General features: G+C 36.3%; 8 protein-coding genes across 8 annotated transcripts; all 8 read right to left on the bottom strand.

The window, feature by feature from the left end:
- Positions 1–3,128: 3,128 nt before the first annotated feature.
- On the bottom strand, positions 3,129–5,012 carry MONOS_16463 (uncharacterized protein; the record flags this gene model as incomplete). The annotated part of the gene is made up of 2 exons (XM_067869372.1): positions 3,129–4,705; positions 4,766–5,012. The coding sequence occupies 2 exons, from the start codon at positions 5,010–5,012 to the stop codon at positions 3,129–3,131; spliced, it is 1,824 nt and encodes a 607-aa protein (XP_067736249.1).
- Positions 5,013–5,057: 45 nt separating this feature from the next.
- On the bottom strand, positions 5,058–6,041 carry MONOS_16464 (uncharacterized protein; the record flags this gene model as incomplete). Its single annotated transcript, XM_067869373.1, has 1 exon — positions 5,058–6,041. One exon carries the CDS (start codon positions 6,039–6,041, stop codon positions 5,058–5,060), a length of 984 nt encoding a protein of 327 aa, XP_067736248.1.
- Positions 6,042–9,768: 3,727 nt separating this feature from the next.
- On the bottom strand, positions 9,769–11,025 carry MONOS_15609 (uncharacterized protein; the record flags this gene model as incomplete). Its single annotated transcript, XM_067868496.1, has 3 exons — positions 9,769–10,491; positions 10,686–10,841; positions 10,898–11,025. The coding sequence occupies 3 exons, from the start codon at positions 11,023–11,025 to the stop codon at positions 10,302–10,304; spliced, it is 474 nt and encodes a 157-aa protein (XP_067736247.1). The 3' UTR covers positions 9,769–10,301.
- Positions 11,026–11,688: 663 nt separating this feature from the next.
- Positions 11,689–12,901, bottom strand: MONOS_15610 (uncharacterized protein; the record flags this gene model as incomplete). The annotated part of the gene is made up of 1 exon (XM_067868498.1): positions 11,689–12,901. The coding sequence occupies one exon, from the start codon at positions 12,899–12,901 to the stop codon at positions 11,699–11,701; it is 1,203 nt and encodes a 400-aa protein (XP_067736246.1). The 3' UTR covers positions 11,689–11,698.
- Positions 12,902–17,447: 4,546 nt separating this feature from the next.
- On the bottom strand, positions 17,448–18,047 carry MONOS_15611 (uncharacterized protein; the record flags this gene model as incomplete). Its single annotated transcript, XM_067868499.1, has 1 exon — positions 17,448–18,047. One exon carries the CDS (start codon positions 18,045–18,047, stop codon positions 17,448–17,450), a length of 600 nt encoding a protein of 199 aa, XP_067736245.1.
- A 213-nt stretch (positions 18,048–18,260) lies between these two features.
- Positions 18,261–18,764, bottom strand: MONOS_15612 (uncharacterized protein; the record flags this gene model as incomplete). Its single annotated transcript, XM_067868500.1, has 1 exon — positions 18,261–18,764. The coding sequence occupies one exon, from the start codon at positions 18,762–18,764 to the stop codon at positions 18,261–18,263; it is 504 nt and encodes a 167-aa protein (XP_067736244.1).
- A 1,352-nt stretch (positions 18,765–20,116) lies between these two features.
- Positions 20,117–20,860, bottom strand: MONOS_12827c2 (uncharacterized protein; the record flags this gene model as incomplete). Its single annotated transcript, XM_067865478.1, has 1 exon — positions 20,117–20,860. One exon carries the CDS (start codon positions 20,858–20,860, stop codon positions 20,117–20,119), a length of 744 nt encoding a protein of 247 aa, XP_067736243.1.
- Positions 20,861–21,338: 478 nt separating this feature from the next.
- MONOS_12826c2 (uncharacterized protein) lies at positions 21,339–21,698 on the bottom strand (the record flags this gene model as incomplete). Its single annotated transcript, XM_067865476.1, has 1 exon — positions 21,339–21,698. The coding sequence occupies one exon, from the start codon at positions 21,696–21,698 to the stop codon at positions 21,339–21,341; it is 360 nt and encodes a 119-aa protein (XP_067736242.1).
- Positions 21,699–22,264: the final 566 nt, after the last annotated feature.

Genomic DNA, 22,264 nt, shown 5'->3' with positions numbered 1-22,264 from the left:
TATTGGCAGGGACCAATTTTCTTTGAAATCAAATAGAAGCAAAACTTCATCTGAGTTTAAGTTATCCTTCAATTGACGGAAATAAAGCTGTTGATGTCATGCAAGTATGCGATGATCTTCGATTAACTTCAATGTTGATTGATCCTTCTCACATAAAGTTTCGTTTTTTGCCTTCAGAAAATTCTTCTTTTTATGTAAACTTTCGAAAGTGACACACAAGTCGCAAAGATCACTTCTTTTTTTTGCCTTTTTGAGATTCTTTGTCCTCTTATAAAATGTGCTTAGCGACATCTCTATATCAAGTTCATCCTTCATCTTTTCGAACAGCTTGACTTTTGATGTGTTGATTAATCTGATAGATTTTTTTGGTTTTCTATTATAATTGGAAGAATGATCTGGAATGTTAGATATTGAAGGATGTGAAACAGTTGAAGATGATTTATGTTTATTGTTTGTGTTTGTGGTTAAAGGTGCTGACTGAAATGTTTGAGTTGAAGCAGAATTTGTGGAATTGAAATGTCGAAATGTTGAGGTGAATTGCTGAGATGAGTGAAATGTTGAGTTGAGTGGAAGTTGAATTGTATCTCCGATATCGTTAGCAAAAGAGGAATCACTATTTGATTGAATAATCGGTGTTATTTGTTCTTCCTCATTCAGGTTCAGAAATGATTGATTAATGCTTCTGTTATCTCTCGAATTCAATTCGATATGAACAACTGCTGACATCAAGTTAGGAGATAACACATTGCTGATGTTATCATTCTCACTCTTTTCTATCTTCTCGTAAACAGATATATATGGTTTTGCTCCATTTGCCAAATGATAAGAAAATTCTGTTGAAATTTCATTGGATATTTTTGACACTGAACCATCGCTGCATAAAAACCATGAATCATTTATCATTGAGGAATCTTGAGAACATTTGTTTCTTTTTTTGCAAATGCAAAAGAAATGACCATTGTTGTCATCTCCTGTGAAAAATAGTTGTGATATAAGTGAATAATTGTCTCCATCTTTTGTTGTAATGTCACTCACCTTCTGATGTCCTTTTTCATTGAAGAATGACAATGTTAAATGAATCTTGTAGTTTTTTAAATTTTGGTTAGTTATTTGTTCAAGTGAAAATGTCAAGAATAGAGTGAAGTGAGAAATTTTGAATTGAGAAAAATGATAAGTGTAAGCATCACAGTTGGAACAAAAGGCTCCGCGATTATTCGAATTGTTTTTATCAAGCACAAAGGAATTATTCAATGCGTCACGAATGCTGGATCCTTGAACCCTGATAATTGGAGTTGTTTCTGATGCTCCATTGAAGGATTTTTTGCAAATCGTGCATGTTCTTGGATAACAGATTGCTGTGTTCATTAAATTATTCAGTTCTGGTGTTACAGATGATAAATCTTGAAACAAATTTATGAACACACAGTACATTTCTTGTTGATTTCCAATTGACAAATTGTGTTTTAAGCACCAGCCGGATACGAATAGTTCTGTCCATTGAATATTATCAAGAGAGCTGTGATTATGGTTGATTCCTTGCTTGCATGAACAAAGAGAATGAAGATTGAGGGGAATCTGTTCATACTTCCCCAAACGCTTTGGCATAGGTTCAAACGCGTTCCTTTTGCAATTTGCGTTTTTTAACCCTCAAATAATAATGAATTAATAGATAATAATTATTTATAAACTTTTTATGGACCGATTTTTTGAAAAAAACTTTTCTTTTTGAAAAAAATGATTCTTGAAAAATGACCCATAAAAACATGAATTTCATAAAAAATTATTCAAATTTTAAAGAAAACGTGATTTTTGGACATCCAATGTGCTTTTATTATAATATAAATTTATTTTATAAATTTATTTACATCAAAAAAATTTAAATCATAAACAAAAAATTTAATTAATCATCTTTGATCTAACCCACAATAAAGTTTTTAATATCTGGAAAAGTTGAATATGCTGTTTTCGTTTAATTAGAATTCAATAGTTTGCAATCCTTTCATTTTCATATGTTAATTTAAGTATATTATTATATGCGCACTTGTTTTATATTGAAAACAGTATTTATTCAAAGTTAAGTTAACTTGTTGATATACACTTTACTATTCAGGAACAACAAAAGACACATTTCATAAACGATGGAAATGACTTGAAGCCGGTTTGTCGAAACTCTGAATGAATAAAAAAATGCATTATTAAATTGAAACTTTGAAAAACTTACATATTCTTTCATTTTTCTGACTTTTATTTTTGAATAAGACCAAACAAATCCAACTCAACCGGAAAAATTTTGGTTTTATTAATCTTAAAGGTCTCTCATATTATTTAGAGTTGAGTATTATTAAGAATTTGTTTATTATGAGTTAACTTTTTTATTCTTTTCTTTTTATATAAATCAGAAAATGTCTCAGATTAAAATAAAAATGTTTTTAATTTAAGCAATGAAAATTGAGTTTAGGGTTTTTTTATATTTTGAATTTTGAAACAGTTTAGAAATAATTCTTAAAATGTCTACTACAAATATATTTAAATCATTTCATTCCCAAAATCGTAAATAAAACATAAAACAAAAATGAATAAGATATTTATATACATGCAGCTCTATCAAAACAATTTTAATCGATAACAACATAGAATTTACAACAAAATAATTAGTTTATTGCAGTTTCAGCAAAGTGAAAAAGTCTCAAAAAATAATGTTAAACGTTAATTACTTTCATCTATATATTATCTCCACTCGTTGTTATTCCACCTTCTGGTGAATTCGAGATTGTTGTGCCTTTCATCAAAACAAAACTCTTCACAACATCCACAAGAGATCCATCCAATTTGCACATCTCCTCTTCTTCATTCAAATAATATTCATTTCTTTCCTTTGAACTCCCAATAAAAAAACAAATGTCTATTTTCACATCCAAGCATTCACAAATCTCCTTCATTCTTCCCTTCTCTTTTGTGCTCTGACATTTCACAAAGGAACAGTTCAGCACACTCAATCCCCTTTCAGCTCCATCCATCTTCTTCAAGCTTCCATCAATAGCCACTGAAATATTCTCAAACTTCACTTCCTTCATCTTTGCCTTCGATTTTCCCCCAACTCTCACAGCTTCCCCCTCACACTCGATTTTCTATATTCGTGTCTCAGCAATTGACATCCAAGATTCTCCGCAGAATGACAGAAGTGGCACAGCTGAATGAATTCCACTGAATGATGTTTCGCTCATCTTCAGCTCCCCACTCTCGACATGAAGAATCATGCTCTTCATCACAAGATCCATTGCTAACGAGCTGAAAAAGCATTCTGAAATCTCCAATCTCCCATCCTTCTCTTTCAAAACACTCTCCTCAACCCCTTCAAATGCCTCTCCAAACACAAACAAACACCTCTCCGCCACACTCTCATTCACAAACACCATCATGCTCCTCTCCTCTCCTCTTTCCTCCATCTTCCCCTCAAAATGCACTGTCGCCTTCTCCCTCCGAATCGACACCATCCTCACATCCCCAATCACACATCCCTCTCCCATCATCCCTTCCCCATCAATAAAAATCATATTCACAACACTTCGCTGGATGTGTTGCACAGCATTTCCAATGCTCTCACACGGATTGCTCTGTGCTCCACACTGCCTGTTGTCACTCCCACTTACACACACAAACACCTGTGAAGAATAATAGAATGCGATCAGCGGCATCAGGTGAACATCAACTTTCCCTTCTCTATCGCTCCCACACATCAAATCCTTCCACTTAAGCATCCCCTGGTTGAAGTCCAGTATAAACAGCGTTTTATTGATCTGCTTCCCAATCGAGTGGCTCTTGATGAACACATCCTTCCCCACAAACGCATCATTCATCATGAATCGGATGTTCGCAATCTTGAAATTCAGAGGCGGAATTTGACTTTCATCAGCATAATTGGTATTGGGATCTGCTCCATCAATAAACAGTCCTCCTCCACACCCTGTCTCACTCGAGCACTTGCACATCGAAAACGAGCTCCCATTCACTTTCAACGCTGACTCCCCACTCTTCAGCACCACTCTCATTTCCCCTCCTTCATCACTCAAACCGCTCTTGCAACTTGACATCGAACACTCATCCATCACACACTCCACCCCATCCTCAAATGATCCCACATCAATAACACTCGCTTCAATCCCTTCTTTTGTGATGTTCCCAAATGAACACCCAATAACCCTCAGAACTGGTTTGTTCCCATTTGAAAAAATCTTCTTTTCTCCATTCATTTGATTTTCCTCTTTTGTCATAGAAATCAGGCTTCTCTCTGAAACATCTGCAAATGAGATGTTCACATTCTGAACAGTCACCTCACCTGCACTTGGGCTGAATGCAATGAACCCTTTCAACTCTGAAATCAAACTCAACGAACTCTTCTCAATCACAACACTCCCTCCATTCACCCTCATCAAACAATATCCAAAACTTTCTGCCACCCCCCTCCCTGGCCCAAATGAACAGTCAGAGACAGACAAAACTGTGTTTGTTCCAGAGGATTCAATCAACACTTCATGATGAGAAGTGATGGCAGGCTTTGTGAATGAAATATTTACAAGTGACAAGCTCACACTTGATGATATTATCGAATCATTCGGATCATTCTCATCATCATCACTAATCGTCACTCCTGTCCCCTTCTTTGTACCTTCAATCACAATTTTTGGCATTTCTGAATCTTGTGAAACTTTTGGTAATAAAGAAGAAAATTATATGGAATGGCTCAACAACCCTGATCCTATAATACTGATATGTGTATCTCCTTCTCCAAGTGTCGAATATCTCAGCGATATCAAGTGGTCAATCGATGAGCATGGTGCTTCAGAAAACCCACACCCACTGAAGTCTCCTCCTTTCTCTCTCGAAACAAACCCATCCCCACTCCAATTATCCCACAAATACACAACCAGTGGAATCACATATCCTTCCTCTCCTGTTGTCTTCCTCTCCCATCCACACAACTCATCCAATAAATCCAACTCCTCATCATTCATTTCCCATTTCAGGTGCTCCTTGTTCGCAATCTTGCTCAGATCCCATCACGAAACAAACACATTCTTCCCTTTCCAGGCATTGCACCCAACAAATGTCATGCTCTCCAATGAAAATGCTCCCACTTGATTGGGAAGTTCAACAAACATCCCTCCTCCCAATCCTCTCCCCACCTCATCACTCTCGCCTGATGGTACTTCACATCCTTCAAACTTCACTTCCTTCATCTTCAAGCTCCCTCCACTTCCAACAGACATCATCATCCCTCCTCCTTTCATTCCATTTCCGCCTGAGCATCTTGATGAAAAATTGCTTTCTTCAATTTTCACATTCCTATTAACGCTTGTCCCAACATTCAAACATCCTCCTCCTCCATTCCCACCTTCCACCTCCACTCCACTCATTCTGCTCTTCAATATCTCCAATTTCACTCCATTTCTCAACGATATTGGAGATTTCCCATTCATTATCACTGACCCTTCCATCACTAATTTATCAGCAATCAGATTTCCTCCTGTCATCATAATCATGCTGTGTTCTATCATTCCATCGATCAATTCCCCACTCTCAAATGAGACTGAACAGTTCGTCAGACTGAGTGTTGATGTTGAGTGAATGAATGCACTTCTCCTTGCTTTCAACTGACCTTTCACAACATACAAAAGTCTCCTCATTGTCAGTGAACTCGAACATCCAACAAGCCAGTCTTGTGAAAATGATCCTTCATCATTCACTTCCACACTTCCTCCAATCATATCCACAAACACACAATCAAATCCATTGTTCACTCCTGCTTCTGAATGGAATGAACATTCGCGTATCACCAAATCTCCTCCTTTGTTTGAAATAATTGTTTTGGCTGAGTTGTCAAATCCAGTTAATGGTTGTAGTTGGATATGCAACAATTCAAGATGAATATAATTCACCATGAAATATTCCAGTTGATTTCCAATTGATTTTTCAAAATTCAAAGTTGCTTTTGGATCTTCTTCTCCCATCTTTACACCCTTTTTGATCTGATAATTGAACATGTTGAATGAATCTCGAATAACAGTCGATCCATCAATCTAAGTTGCTTTATTTCCGTTCTCCTTATCCACGTTTTCCATCTATTTCCACATCGTTTGGAATGGTTCTTCCTCGTTTCCACATATTACAACATCAAATCCTCTAGAAAAGCTAAATCAATCTCATTTTTCTTTTTTTTTAAAAAAACATTAAAATGACAAACTTTTATTAAGTTCATTGTTTTTATAATACAATATTGAATTGTTTTGTGTGATTATTGTTTATTTTTGCAGGATTTATTCTTTAATGCATGTTTTGATCGAGTCTAATATAAATATTCATTATCATATCAAAAAACAAGTAAATATTCGTAGGGAAATAGCAATATAAATTTCATTAATATAAAAAGAATCATTTAGGACCTTTTTCGTTCAATTGCAACCTATTTTGAAACATTTATCTGCATGCCGATAAACATTAAAGTGGAAAAGCACGTGTAATCTTATTGAAAAAAAAGAGCTGTTTTCAATATAAAACAAGTGCGCATATAATAATATACTTAAATTAACATATGAAAATGAAAGGATTGCAAACTATTGAATTCTAATTAAACGAAAACAGCATATTCAACTTTTCCAGATATTAAAAACTTTATTGTGGGTTAGATCAAAGATGATTAATTAAATTTTTTGTTTATGATTTAAATTTTTTTGATGTAAATAAATTTATAAAATAAATTTATATTATAATAAAAGCACATTGGATGTCCAAAAATCACGTTTTCTTTAAAATTTGAATAATTTTTTATGAAATTCATGTTTTTATGGGTCATTTTTCAAGAATCATTTTTTTCAAAAAGAAAAGTTTTTTTCAAAAAATCGGTCCATAAAAAGTTTATAAATAATTATTATCTATTAATTCATTATTATTTGAGGGTTAAAAAACGCAAATTGCAAAAGGAACGCGTTTGAACCTATGCCAACGCTTTTTCATCTGACAGCTTTGATAAATTGAACGAAAAAGTCGAACCATGGAAGCAAGACAACATGTGTTTCCAAAGTTGGGCAAAGGCGAAAATGTGCAAAATTAAAAAGAAGGATGAGTGTCCCCAATATCAACAACTTCCTCAGTTTCTTCGGTGATAGTTCTTGAATCACAATAGTTTGCATCATCACGAGTCCCATTACAAAATTCATCTGTGGGATATTCAATATCCATTTCAATATCCGATGAATGAGAAAAAGATTGATTTTTGTCAGCTCCATCACATACACATGAATTCCTTTCGTTCGCTCTGTTTGTGCAGCAACCTAATGAATCTTCTTCATCAATTTCCTCCACCTCCAACAATAGATCGTTATCACTCTCATCTTCAATTTGCATGCGAATATTGTTCTCTGATGAAAAATACGAATCATTGGGAAGAACATCTTGGCTTGAATCGAAATAGCCATGAAGTGGATCTTCGTCTTTTTCAGTCAATTCATCACAGTTCAAGATTGTGAAATCGTCGTCGAAGGATTCAAGCAGGTTTTTCTCTTATTAGTTCAACAAAACAAAATTCAATGTGAAAAAATGTTAATTTTTGAAGAATTGGTAAATTTAAGCAAACTGTTATTACATCTAGGTTTCATTCTTGAACATTCTGAGGATTCAGTGGAGTTGTTCATTATGAATTTTTCAAACATCACTTCATCTTCAAAACTTAATTCTGAATAATTCAAGAAAATAAAAGAAAGTGTTAAAGAAATGGTTTCAAATCGATATAATTCACACAAACTTGATTTTATATTTTTTGGATGTTCCTTTACTTGTGAAACATCAAAGCTTATATTCGAGGAGCTCTGTTTTGCGTATTTATAATTGCCTATTGTGCAATTAAATCCATACTTCTCCAATTGATCGAAGCTATATTCATGGCAAACTGTTTTCAACAGTGCCACTTTTACATGCTTGTTGTCCTCCGAATTATATAGACTTGCTATTCTCAATAAAATACATTCAGATTTTTCTTTAATTTCATTCCGTTATAAAAAGATATAATGATCCGTTCAAATGCATTAACTGATACAAACTGTCAAAAATTTTCTGCATCTCTGTGAAATACTTTTTTCCTTTGCTTGTGTGTAGAAACATGTACTTCAGCATCTTTACAACTTGATTTCCAGATTTATCATCTATGAAGTTCCAAACATCGGTGCACTTCTCACTTTTTCGGGATAATGAAAGATTCGAGAACAACATTTATTCAGTTATTTCTGAATAGAAATTCGATGTGAAACCAAACAAATTGACGAAGTGATAATGGTTTTTCCCATCTTTCATACAAAAAACTTAATTATCTAAACTTTGTCGAACATTTATTAACTTTGCAAATGCGGAAATGTAAAATTCATAAATATAAAGTGAACTTCTTGTGAAAACTGTTTGTTTTCATTTTTTCTGTTGTTCCTCTCTTTCTATCAAACTTTTTTTACTTTTTGTTGTTTGCAGCTGATTCGAAAAGAGAAGATATTTCGATTATGAAACACTGCAGAAGGAAATATTTGATCAATTAATAGAGCTTATTTTTAAGTAATTGTTTTTCAAAAACAGAAGTTCTGCTATATCGAAAATGTTGCATCGAAAATAACAAAGCAATGAAGATCAAATACAGCAAAATAAATTGAAAAACGATGAGCGAAATGAATAATAGGTTGCATGAAATTGTTTTGATTATCCAACAAAAGATAATTCATTATCATTCTTTTGACAAAAAAGAGCAACACAAGACATTTTTGAAAAACAGTAATTTTTCACAATGTGCTGGAACATTAAGCGATATAAGTTTGTGAACTTGATAGTTTTGATTATTTTTTATTTCCAAAAAAATTCTTCAACGTTTTGTTTGATTGGATAATTGTTCACAATTGACTATTTAAGTTTTTAAAAATTTTGCAACTTAATAAAATTCTTCATCTTTTATTCTTCATTGAACTGACCTTCGAATAACCCTTTACCAATAAAACCTCTTTTTCTCCATGTTTCATTTTCCGCAACTCATTGAATGGCTATGACAAGTAAAATTTATCAAATTGCATCTTCACAATCTTCCAGAACCAAACAAGAATTGCTTCAATGTTATTTCTGTTTTCTGTGATTTTTTCAACCTTCAAATGAGTTATCCAGATTTGTTTTTTTGTTGCACTCCTTCCGATCAACTTTTCTTAGTTAAATATTGTATTTTTTTATTAACCTTATTAGCTTTTATCATTTTCGCCATGTAACATTCAATAAGTTATATTCTTTTTAAAATTCTTCTTAACCTTCCTCATCTTCCTATCCTTCTTTGCCTTCATCTTCATCAGCATCATCAACGCCTTTTCGCTTTCTTTGTTAATTTTTAGGAAGTGAACAATAGGAGTCATTTGAGTTAAAGAATAAAAAGAAGTTGGGATTTGTCCTTTTTTTTGGAATCAATAACGAAGCAAAGACGTGACAAATAGATTTTGTTGGCAGAAAAGAAGAAGATAGCTTGTGAAGAATAATCACAAAAAAAGTTATTGGTTTGCTAATTGTCTGAATTATTATTATTTCATCAATTATTATTTTAAATTAAAATTAGGTTATTTTTTAAAAGAATGTTCGATACCAACGAAAGCTAATGGAATGTGGAAAGAGAGAGAGAGAGAGTTGGGTGCGTTTATGAAATCGGAAGATAATAAATGAAGAGGCGCATTGAAGAATGAGCAGCCGAAAAAATAAAAATCATTTGAAAAGAAAAATATTTTTTTGAAGATTTTGAAAGGAATTTATGAAGAATCTTGTAAAGCAAAAAACGAGAGCAAGAAATTGATGAAATGATGAAAAAAGATGTCTAACAAATAATTGAGAGAAAGAAAACAAATTCTGTTTGATAACAAAGAAAAAAAAATTATTAAAAAACATGGATTGAAAGAGAAAAGTGGATGAAAAAGAATGAAAAAAAGAAATTTGAAGATGAACAAAGAGAAAGAAGAAAAAGAGGGAAAACTTAAGAAAAAAAAGAAGAATATGGAAATTAAGACGATTTCGTTGAGATTGAAGTTGTTGATGAAAATGTGATCGGGTAAACTGAAGGATCGATCGAATATAATGTTGATTCAAAAGAAAGGAACATATTGTTAATGGATATCTCTTTCGAACTCAGAACTTATAAGTATGGAGCTGAAGAAGCAGACAATTGTAAAACATTGAAAGACGTTGCTCCTCTTCCCTCCTGCCAACATGCCATTGACTACTGAAACTGCACCAAATTCTTTCTGTCACCTATCTTCATCTAAAAACAGATGGCCCTTTGCACCTCGTTCCTCCCTAGCTTCAGCTCTACCAGCTCCACCAGCAGCTGCATTATCCGGAATGGAACTCGCCTCCATTCTTTCTTCGTCACCGCCTTCGGCACAACCACCTCCCGCTGTTTCAGCCATGCCCCTGCTGACACCCCTGCCAACACCCCTGCCAACACCACCGAAAGCACCCACACCAGGTTGTCCAGCGCCAATAAACCGTCTTCACAGCTGCATTTTTCTCAGACGCTTTCAGAGGAGCCCACCGGTCTGTTGTGTCGCACACATCCGGCAGCTTCAAGCAGCGCATCATGAAGTTATTTTGCTGACACTCTTCCAGCACAGACGCAAACGACGGCAGACTGCAGCCCGACAGCCTGTACGCATCCCGGAAGATCCGCAGCGACAGCGCCTGCGGCGTCTGCGGCGTCTGCGGATAGCACACACACAGAAGAGACTCCAGCTCTGAGTACGTGATCCCTCTGCGCACTGCCCCTGTCGATGACAATGACGATGATGCTGTTTATGAAGAAGATGATGAAGTCGATGGATCGCCACTGCATATCGCATCATACAGCGCATTCATCGACTCCTTCCGCTTCGTTGCCTCTGCCCGGAAGTAGTTCTGCAGAAACCCCAGAAACACAGATTTATCCGCCTCCCCCTTCTTCGACTGCATTCCTTCGAACTCCCCCAAAAACATATTGAACTTCTTCTTCGACGCTCCTTCAAGCACCGTTTAGAAGAATTGGAAAAACAATGGCTCGTCAACCATAAACTCCTCCGGCACAAGCTTCCCCCAAAACCTAACATCCACAAATTTCATCCAAAAAAACTCCACTTCGCGGATTATCCCCTGCGGCACCCGCTCACTTTTCTTCTGCTCCGTGTGTTTCTCCAACATTCACATGAACACAAAGTCCCCAAACCCCTGCCTCCCCGCACCTGCCCTTTCCCGCGTCTGCAGCAACCTTGTCTCCGAATATCCCCCTGATCGTCGACATCTTATGCACCAGCTACGGCAGCAGCCCCAACTTCAGCGACGTCAGCAGCCGCTCCGTCGGCACAGACGACCGCCGATTGGACTGCATCCGAAGCACATGCACCGTTTCTGACACCACCTGCACCTACGACCATGATTCTTTTCTCATCAGCCGCTCCATCGCCATTGGAACTTCCAGCAATAACAGCGCAGTTACCCCTTTCTCATCAACCTCACCTTCCATGCTCACTCAAAAGTTTCACCGTCCCACCTGTTTCTTTAGCTCCTTCACCTGCAAAATCAGTCACTGCTCGGCCTTTTTATTAACTTCTTCATTTTCTTCTGCTCCTGCTTCTTTTGCGCAAGCGCCGTCTGCTGCTTCTCAATCACTTCCTTATACAGCGCCTTCTGCTCGCTTATCGTCTGCTCCAGCACTTTTGACAGCGCAATCAGCATCTATGTTTTCTTCTCCATCCTGTTCATCATCTTCTTCTTCACTTGTATCGGCTCTTCCACCACCGCCACCGCCATCACCACCATTGGCCCCAGCACTGTTCTTCTCTGATCTCTCGCTGATCAATGATCTCGTTCCCTCACTTCCGCCTCCTCCTCCTTCTCCACCACTGCTGTTTGCTTCGCCCACAACACTCACCCCGCTCCCCGCTTTCACAACAACCCCCTTCCCGCTCGTGTCTGGCCCAAGCACCACAGCGCTGCCATCCCTGATGCTCGCTGCAAACTTCTCCTGGCACTTTTGACACAGCCCCAACTTCAGAATCAACAAAGCCAAAGACTGAACCTCCCCACCTCCCGTAGACGACAACGAAGAAGGTGTGGCAAGCGATACCCCTGCCCCTGACACTGCCCCCTCGCTGCACTCACTCGCCACTCTGCCCTGCTGAGAATGCAGCTTCTTCTCCTTCTCAATCCCCACATAAATCAGCTCTGCCTTCTCCTTCATCGCCACCAGCTGCTCCTGCAGCTCCTTCACCTCTGCATTGTTCTTCTCACTCAGCTCCAGGATCTTCCTCTCCCGCATCCGGATGATTTTGACCTTCTCCTGCAGCTGCTCAGCCAGCCCCCTCGTCCGCTTCGAGATCCGCTCGTCGTCCTGGATCTTCTGCAGCAGCATGTTGAACTCCGAGTACCGCTTCTCCATCTCCTGCTTCGCCTCCTCGTGCTGCTCCTTCAGCTCTCGGATCTGCCGCCCCAGCCCCTCCTTCTCCACTTCCAGCTCCACAACATGCCCCTCGCACTTTCCGTCCGTCTTGCTAAGCGTCTGCCAGCATTCGCCTTCATCCTCTCCGGGTCTTCCTCCTTGTTCCTCAGCTATTCCTGCTGCCGCTCTTCCTGACGTGCCCCCGCCTCTTACTCCTTCCACAGCTCGCCATCCACAAGTGCATGCTCCACTCGTATCTGGTGCAGCAGCTCTCCTTCCTCGCTGCTCCGCATTCCCCAGCATCTCTTCCACATCTTCAAGCGTCACATCAATGCACATCTGGTTGTGCATAATCTGCTCCCTCACCACCGGCAGGTGCATCTCCTTTGCCTCCATCATCTCTTCAAACAGCTTTTCCAGTCGCCTCACCCCTTCCATTGAGTATAAAAAGAGCGGACTCGCGACTCTCTCCACATATGTAACTTAATCGGAATAAAGCAGCTCCCTCGTCGCTCCATCACCTCAAACGATATTTCTCTCAAAGCTAGCAGCCTCGCCCGTCTCAAGAAGTTGTCACTTTCTTCAATCTGCGAAAGCGGATTCCTGAAAAATACATAAAGCAAAACTCAAACACATTTTCATCATCAAAAGGAATTGCCACACAAATCGCCAGTCCTTATTTCCTCCATCCCACGAGGCTCCTCAAAGGCCAGTCCTGCAACAGCTGGCGCATCACAAAAACCCCACACCCACAGAAGATAACATACTCATCAAAAACAAAGCAACAAATATCCAAATCACACACTTGTGTCAATCGCATTCTCTCTCCGGATGGGGGTCAACGATCGATCCAGCAACTTCGTCTGCCCGCCTGCAGCCCCAGAAGCAAACTTCGCTGTGCTCGAAGGCCGGAACGGTTTCGAGCGCAATTGCGTGCTTATGCCCCCAAACGGCGAACAGGCACGCTTCATCTGCGATGGAAGTGCAGTATGTATCAACTTCTTTCCGTAGTCTGTGAGAGCATAAAACACATAAAGATCAAAAACAGAGCGAAAACAGCAAACAAGAAAGTGAACAAAAAAAGTTGGAACACTCAATCATTATTAAAAATCTCACGATAATAAACTAATGTTAATTTGTTTCATTTGCATAATGAGATTTCATAGATAATGATTGTTATATCTCAAATAAAAGATATGTGAAACTCATTTTGTCAAAAAAGTTGCAAAAGAAAATTCAAGTTGAATGAATTGCAGTTAATAAACAGAAAAAAATAAAAATAAACTTTAAAAATTGTACCAGTTTGATAACATATACGAAGAAAACTGAAATATTAAATATGTCAAATGTTGATATTTGAGAAAAAAAATGAATTAATCATACAAGAAAAAATTACGGTTGATTGCAAACATTCGTTGATTTTTTGTGGAACAAATCAGGTGAAAAAATAGTGATTTTTCAATTTTTTTCACCCAACTGGAATTATATGAATTGCATTTTTCAGCAATATGTTGCTGCATTGTCTCTTGAATGAATGCTATCTTTCTTCTAAGTTGTATTTGTTTGTGAAAAGATTGAAGATATCAGGGAAGGAGTGAACTGCTACGGAATGAATAAAAAAATAAAAATAGGATTGATTTTATGAATGTGCATGAACAAGCAAATGAAAAAAAGATTCCTTAGGATGAACCAACAAAAAGGGACTTTATGCATTTTGACAAATCAACAGCAATTACAATCAGATTTATGTTTAAATTGTTAAAATCATATTCACTCTTTAAACCTTTTCAATTCTTATGTATTGAAGGTATCTTCTGTGAGACATTTGTACACCTGCCAACACAGGTTGAAGTTTCTGTATTCTTCCGATTGACATACTAGGTTAAGTTTGCTATCATCTCTCATGTTTCCCAACTCATTCATCCGGTTCGTTTCTCCATCGCATATTCATTCTGAAGCATTGTTTTCGGAAGAAAAAATTTATTTTTTTTGCAGACAGCTTCCTATCCTCTTTCACCTGCTCGTCTATATATTCTTTTTTAATGTGCGCTCTGCTTCCTCATGCCCCCTCTTATTTCTCTTGCTCCTTGTTTGCCTTCTAAAAGTTGTTTACGACTAACTCACATATCAGCAGCACTAATCCCAAGTGCAAAGAGTATTTCCCATCCTACCACTCAGCCAAATGCAGAGTGTGTACACTCGTAATGCACGGAATTAAATTGATTCGATGAAGACGATGGTCTTCATTATGAGGAGGAGGAGGAGGAGAAGAAGAAGAAGAAGAAAAAGAGGAAGATGATAGAGAAGGAATTTTAGTTCTTTTTGAAGAAAAAAAAGAAGAAAACAATATTCTTTCGTCAGATTGCATTGGAAAAGGTTCAAATAGATTGATTGCAGTGCTTTTGTCTATCTCATCTCTTATCTCATTCTTATTGTTTTATGCAAATGTGTTTGGCTTTTGAGAATATTAATTGCAAATGAGAAGGTTTTCTCATTTTTATCATTATCTCATTCTTCTCTTTCTCCTTCACCTTCCTTTCAGCTTTTTGTTTGTTCGCATATTATGATAAAAGTTTTTAAAAACCAGGAAATTTTTTATTTACTGACACTACTTGGAATAATAGCAGTTCTTTTTTAATATCCTCATTCATTCAAGAAATATTTCTTGAAGGAAAAGTTTTGAATGTGTTTAGAAAAGAATGGGAAAAATGTGGAAGATCATAATGAAGAATTCGATAATAATCATAATGAAAACGGTTTAAACGATGGACAATAATAATGTTCGGATTTTTTGCTTTTACTTTCGTGATTCCATCTATTTGCGTTCCTTCTGTTTTTCCCTTTTCTTTGTATTTTGATCTTATTCATCATCAAGGCTGGCTTCAATTGATTTTTTTGTCATCAGCTCTTGCAAGTGGTTCGATTCGTTACAGCAAAATACCTCCTTCAGCAACTTGCTCAGTTCATCGTTCTCTTTCTTCAATCTCTTCATCCCGGTATTTCAGTTATATTCATGTTTTCTGTGTTCTGAATTCCTCGTACCTCCATTTCTATCAAGAGATATGTCTCCTCATCTTAGCACTCTTTTCCCAATATCATGCTCGACCACTTTTTCTCCCTCCTTCTTCTCCTCCCCCTCTTCTTCCTTATTTCTCTCTCCACTCGCTTTTTTAATTGGCTTTCTCTCATTTTCTCCTCTCTAAAACATGTTCGGAAAAATGGCGTGCTTCTTCTAACACTTTGTCCTCAAATACTCTGATTGCCACGATGTTAATGATACATTCGGAAGAAAAACGAGAAATCGAATTGAAGCTTGTCTCCAATCCAGCCTTCATCAAACACAATGTCTCAATCAATATGTTTGTTCTGTTGGAAGTTCTTGCTTTGGGAGAGGAAAAAGACGAAGGAATTGAAGACAACGAATATTTTGATTCAGATAATTGAAGGATGAGAATTGAAAACAGAAATTTCATCGAAAAACAGAAAGTTTCATCAAACTCTTTATTTATTGTTTCCATCTTTGAAACTTCTGCAGGTTCCTCTGGTGAGAGAAACCTTTGGATCCATTATATACAAATATTCATAATAACCTTTTTAATAACGGAAATAAAAATATAATTGAAAAATCCTTTTTTCATTCTATCTCATCCATTTATCCTTTCATTATTTGGAGATTAATTTTCCTTTCGTCAAATATAAACAATTGCTTTGTTCCATTTCAAGGAATCTTCAAAACAATTTAAATTTCATTGATCTTCTCTTTTTTCAATCCTCTTTTCTTTAAATTTCTCATTCGATTTTAATCTCAAAATAAAAAAAAATATGTTGTTCTATCAAAAGTTTGAATTTTCGATTTCCAACACAAGTGACAACAATAAACAATAAAACATTTCCGAAGAACTGTCATGTTGACTGTTTCAATAAATGAAAACGATAAGAATAGAATCAAGGAGAATATATGTTTTTAATAAATCAACCAAGAATACATAGAATACCAGTTAAACAGTTTAAAAAGCTTCTTTTCATTGGTTAATAGTTTCTAAATGCCCATGATCAAATGAAACAATTTGATAAGCAAATCTAATCATATAAACCTAGATTATAAAGGAAAAAGAAACATTTTGTTTCAAGACAATAATTTTATAAAAACACTTGAATATCTGAAATAATATAACTTTTTGCTAAACTTTATCATTGCATATTTATTCATCATTAAAGAAAATGAACAGATGCACTTTTGTTAAAATCGTCAAATTATCGACAATGTCCTTTTTTTATCGCGTTCGTTTATTTTTTTGAAGATGTTTTCTGAAAGAACAATAACAAATAGTTTTTAATATGGAATTTGTTAATCAAAACATCGATCATGAATTTACCGAACTTCACAGGGATTGTTGACATTTTGTATTTGTTGTTTAATAATTAATAATTTAGAAAAAAACTGGCATTTTTGGTTGAGGTATTATTTAAATTGAAATTCATTTCAAAAAAATATTTTTTCAGGACGTACAAACGTTGATAATAAATATAACATTTGCTTCTAAATTGCAATTGCATCATATTACTTGCAATTACAAATATGGTTTCAAAATCTGTTTGTTTGTGCAGATTTTTGAAATCGAAAAAAAACATTGAAAATGGATGATCAAAAAAATAATGTGCCAGTTATATGTAATTTCTTCCCCTTTTGTGATAATTGTTATATCCCCCATTGATTCAAATTGTTTTCCACTTCTCGGCTTATCTCTAACGTGAGTTTAAGGAGATGAATCAATTTCTTTCACATTCGTCTCAATTTCTCTGAAAATGTTAATGGACTCGAAAACTTTTTGTTCAGCTTTATTAATTTCTCCACTTGAAACATTTGTATTGGATAGAGCTTCAATAAATACTTAGATAATCTACTTGGCCTCTTTGGTTGTGAGGGGGTCAGTATCATCAGTACTTCACTTGTCCAAGACTTGATAAATCTTCGTAGCGCTCTTTACGTAACTCTTTCGTTCTTCTGATTTCTCAAAATTGCTGCTGATATATTTTTCACTCCAACGTATTTTCTCCATGCTTGAAGGAGTTCCCTTCCTGGAAAGTTTTCTTCTTCAGTGCAATACTTATAACCTCTCCTGGTGGTAACTTCCAGCCTTTTTTTCTCATCTCTTTTGAGGTCGATCCGATGTTCCTCATGAACGGGTGGACTAGTACTATCTCGTTTCCTTGCGTTTCTCTCTCTCTCTTCCTTCTGACGAAGGATAGTCTCCAAGTTCTTCCGCAGGGCACCGGAGCAATCTGTTCTAAAATTGTATCTAGTATTCTCGGTGCGACTATTTGTAATGTCTCTGCGACTTTCTCCACACTCAGTACATAGTCCGGCTTTTTTGCCATCCTGCTGAGTGCATCTGCTTCCATATTCTGTTCTCACGGGAGATATTCTGTTTGTATCGTAATGTCCAGGCTGTTCAGTTTCTTCTCTATTGCTCTCAGTGTTGGAATGAGCGATGGCGCTCCCCTCTTCTTTTGTATTGTCCACATCGTGGACATATGGTCTGTCCTCAGACGAATATGGTCTATCTTCTGTTGTTGCAGCCATGTTCCTTTCCTTTCTAAAGTCCTCAACACTGCTCTGGACTCCTTTTCGTTAATCGCTAACGCACTCTCCTGGAGGGTCCAACTTCCGTGGACATAGATTTTCTCCTCCCTGTTCTCTTTCGGTATTGTTAATACTGCACCCCATCCCAGCTCTGAAGCATCCGTTGTTAGTACTGCTGGCCTTGCTCTCTTCCTCAGACACCTCGGTTTGTTCTCAAGCAGGGTTTTCCTCCAATGTGTTAATTCTCCCAGAATCATTGGGTTGACTATCATTGTTCCCTTCCAGCCCCCACTGGCTATTGCCTGCCTCAGCACGTGTTGCATGCACTTCATCCACAAGCTCACTGGTGTGTATTGCAGTCTCACAAAATTCAACCTCCGGAGGAGTGCTGCTAGGTCTCTTGTCTCTGAACTCTTCCTTCTCTTTGCAAATGCAATCCAAGTTCGCACATCCTCCAGCAGCAGCACTTTCTTTTTCTCCTAAAGCGTCACTTTCATCTTCTCTGAATTCCACAGCCATCCCAAAAACTCCCCACTCTTTGTGGGTTCCAAATTCAGTTTCTCTTCCGACGGTATCCAGCCCAGATTTCTCAGGAACTGGGCTATCTTCTGTGAGGTCAATCTCAAAGCATCCCTGTCTGGGTGCATGAGGAGAATGTCGTCCAGGTGTATTACAAGCTTCACTTTCCACTTTTCTCTGATATATGACGCTGCCCATTTCATAATCTTCGTGAATACTCTGGGCGCGTCCTTTGCTCCAAAGGACATCCCTTCGTAAGTGTAGCATTGATTCTGAAAGCTGAAGCACAGATGGGGGTTGAACTGTTCGTCCACTTTGACATGTTAATATGCACACGATATGTGTGAATTTTTATGAGATCAAAAAATCGTTGCATCGTTGATCTTTCATGAGTAATTTTATTGTTGTTTTAAATTTACATTCTTTTAAAAAATACATTTGAAAATCTGAAGAGAGATCGCTGAAAAACTTGAAAACATGCAATCGATCGATGACATTTTAAAAAATTGAAACAGAAAAAATATTATGGTATGTTTAATAGTTCAATTATCATTTTTCCGTGAAGGTTAATAGGCATAGGTGTAACTGTCTACCTTTTGCAATTCTGGATTTTTGCTATTAATTTTATGATATTTGAAAAGCATAAATTATTTAAAAACTTTTGTATGGACAGATTTTTCGAAATTCTTCTTGCTTCTCATGAAAAAAAACTTTTTTTTAAAATGACCCATAAATATGAGAATTATGAATAAAAATAAATATTAATGTAAATTTTCCAATCAATAAATAGATACAAGGCTTGTAAATATTATGTTTTCTTTTTAAATAAGAGAATTTATCAAAATAAAGCATTTTTCAAAATCTTTTTTAGAAATGAGAATAATTTTGATCAATCCCACGATATAATATAAAATATCCAATAAATAAAATTTTGTATTTATGCTTGATAAGTTGAATGGATACTTGCAGTTATTATATTAATAAATCTTCAGATATCCACTATTATTTAATGTGGTTGAACATTCAGTTTTTTAGTGTTCTTTGATGATTCAGATGATATGTTTCAGGAAAATTGAATTTTTTCAAATCTTGTAAATTAAAGAGCATTATTTGTTGCTTGCATTATCATTTTTGTTAATGTTGTGTATGTTGTTCAGTTATTTAATTGTATATGTTTTTGAACTTTAACCAATTGTTTTTTCTTCACAGTCATTATTTCTGAATTTGTTGATTTCTTATTTGATGAAACAACACAATAATTGTCAACAAGTTTTTTAAAAATTTTAGTTCATTCGATAAGCATTGTGTATGTTAATGAGCATGTGTATTTATTTTAATATTAAAAATTTTAATTAATCTTCAAATAAGAAGGATAAATTTCAAGAATAAGAATAATTTGCTTTTATGTTTTTGCTCAAACCTTAAATTTTTCCGTTTCTATTTATTGCTGCAAAAATTAATATTCAATGTTAAATGAAATTATATTCAAACATTTCCAACAATAAAAAAATCACTTTGTCCTTTTTCGGTTTGTCATTAGTCTCATCTGCTCACATATTTACCATCAGCTCAACCAGATATTTTCCTTCGATTCCTTCTGTCAGCGGTCGCACTCCATCCCTCATCATCTCCTGTGCTTCCTCGGCTTCACACTCGCTCAATGGCACTTCCCCTGTTGTCATTTCATGGAGTATCAGTCCAAGTGTGAATACAACTGCTTGCTCAATTCCATCATTTTCCACTTCCTCATCTTCATTTCCAATTTCTGGTGCCTTCCATCGCTTCATTTCTTCCTTCTGTTTTTCATCCTCCAATTCTTCAGTCAATAGGTATATTTCATTTTCGTTCCCTTCTTCAACAAAGATTGTATATGGGCACAGCTGCCTCGCCATCATTTCCACCCTTTCGTCTCCAACAGAAATCAAATGCTCAAACAGCTCTGCAACTGCCAAAACAACCTCCTTCCCATCAACAACATCCATCGCTCTTGTTCCCAGTGTGAAATTGCCTTGCACTGAATGAATAACAGAATGCAACATTTTGATGTTCTTTTTCTCCTTTTCTCGAAATGGCTTCTTCGCTGATATAACATTGAATGAATATGATTGTGGCACTCCAGAAGCAGAAGCATTCTCAGATCTTGGAGGAGGAAACCCAAAAACCGACAAATCATTTTCATTCAGAATCTCATCATCGTCATCATTGCTTGTTGTTGGAGATTCAGATGAGCATTCTTCATCCTCGATCAATAACGGAATTTGGCTCGTCATTCCTTCCAGCAACGTAGATGGCATTTCACTCATCTCAAAGCTTCTTTCATTGCTTTACCTTCTCCTTTCCATCTTTTCCATTATCTGCTCATTTTCTATTCTTGTTTTTTTTAACGTTCTTTTCTGATTCCCTAAGTTTTTTTCGTAATATCACCACCACTACAACAAATATAAATTCAAACATCAAAAAAAGCACAGCTATTATAACAATAACAACCATGCTCCATTCATTGTTGTTTTGAACTTTTTTGTTATTTTCATCTCCTTCATCTTCATTCTTCTCTCCTTTTGATTGACTCTCACTCTTATTCATCACCACAATTCCATTAGAAGAAGATGATTCATCTTTTCCAAACACAATGCACACACTCACTTCTGTTTTGTTCTTTATCACTTTCAGTAATTCCAATGAAATCATTGAATGCACCTCGTTCTCTGATATGTACCCACCTTCTTCAATGGTGCTCTTATATGGAAGCTCAAAATCCCCTTCTTTCATGTTTTATCTCAGAGTTAAACCACGCGGAAGAAGCAGCTTTCCCAGAATCATCAACTCCACATCCCCATTTGGCTGAAAAATATTCTTCACATCTACCAAAATGGGGATGAAATATGATGATCCTCTTTCTGAATCTATCCCTCCCAATTTGCATCCTTCGTCCAATATCCACATCGATGTGTTTGGCAACATTCCATCTCCCCCTTTCACACTCACAACATTCAACCCCCCATTCCCTTCACAAATCGCATTCCTTCTGGCTGATGGATATCCCTCAATAGATGGGTTGTTGTTCTCAAATTCTCCTTTCTCAATCCTCACACTCGCTCCACTCACCCGCAATCCACCTTCCTTGCTCTTCATAATCGTTGTTTCCCTCATCTCCACATTGCTCTTCTCAACATCAACCAATGAGCCACTCCATTTACATATCTCTTCTTCCTCATTGATGTTCTATTCATTTCTTTCTTTCGTTCTTCCATCAAATTTTCCATTGTCCATTTTCAAATCCAAACAATCCTTTAATTTCATCAATTTCCCTTTTGTTTCCTTTGAATTGACTCCACCTATTGAGCAATTTGCTAATTGCTTTATTCTTAAAAACTGCAGGGTTAAAACCAGTAATTTTCATTGATAAGTTAGAAGATATTGATTATTCAGAAAAAATACTATGCTTCCTTCATTTTCTTTTCTTTTTTTTAACTCAGCTTTTTCTTACTGATCTACGTTGCTTTATTCAATTGAATTATAATTTGGTTGATGCGAATTGAATACAGTTGGAAAATAATGAAAAAAGTAATTCTAAATCACCAAGTTATCTGTTACAAAAATGTTTGTGTAATTTCAATCATTATCTTCGAAGTGATAAAAACTGTTTGTAGTGCAAAAAATACATCAGAATAATAATTATCATAATATGGAAATGAAAA

The sequence above is a fragment of the Monocercomonoides exilis genome (genome assembly GCF_001643675.1).
Source record: "Monocercomonoides exilis strain PA203 chromosome Unknown scaffold1-2713096, whole genome shotgun sequence".
NCBI lineage: Eukaryota > Preaxostyla > Oxymonadida > Polymastigidae > Monocercomonoides > Monocercomonoides exilis.
Note: the sequence above shows the minus strand (reverse complement) of the source record. Positions and strands in the feature narration are given on the sequence as shown.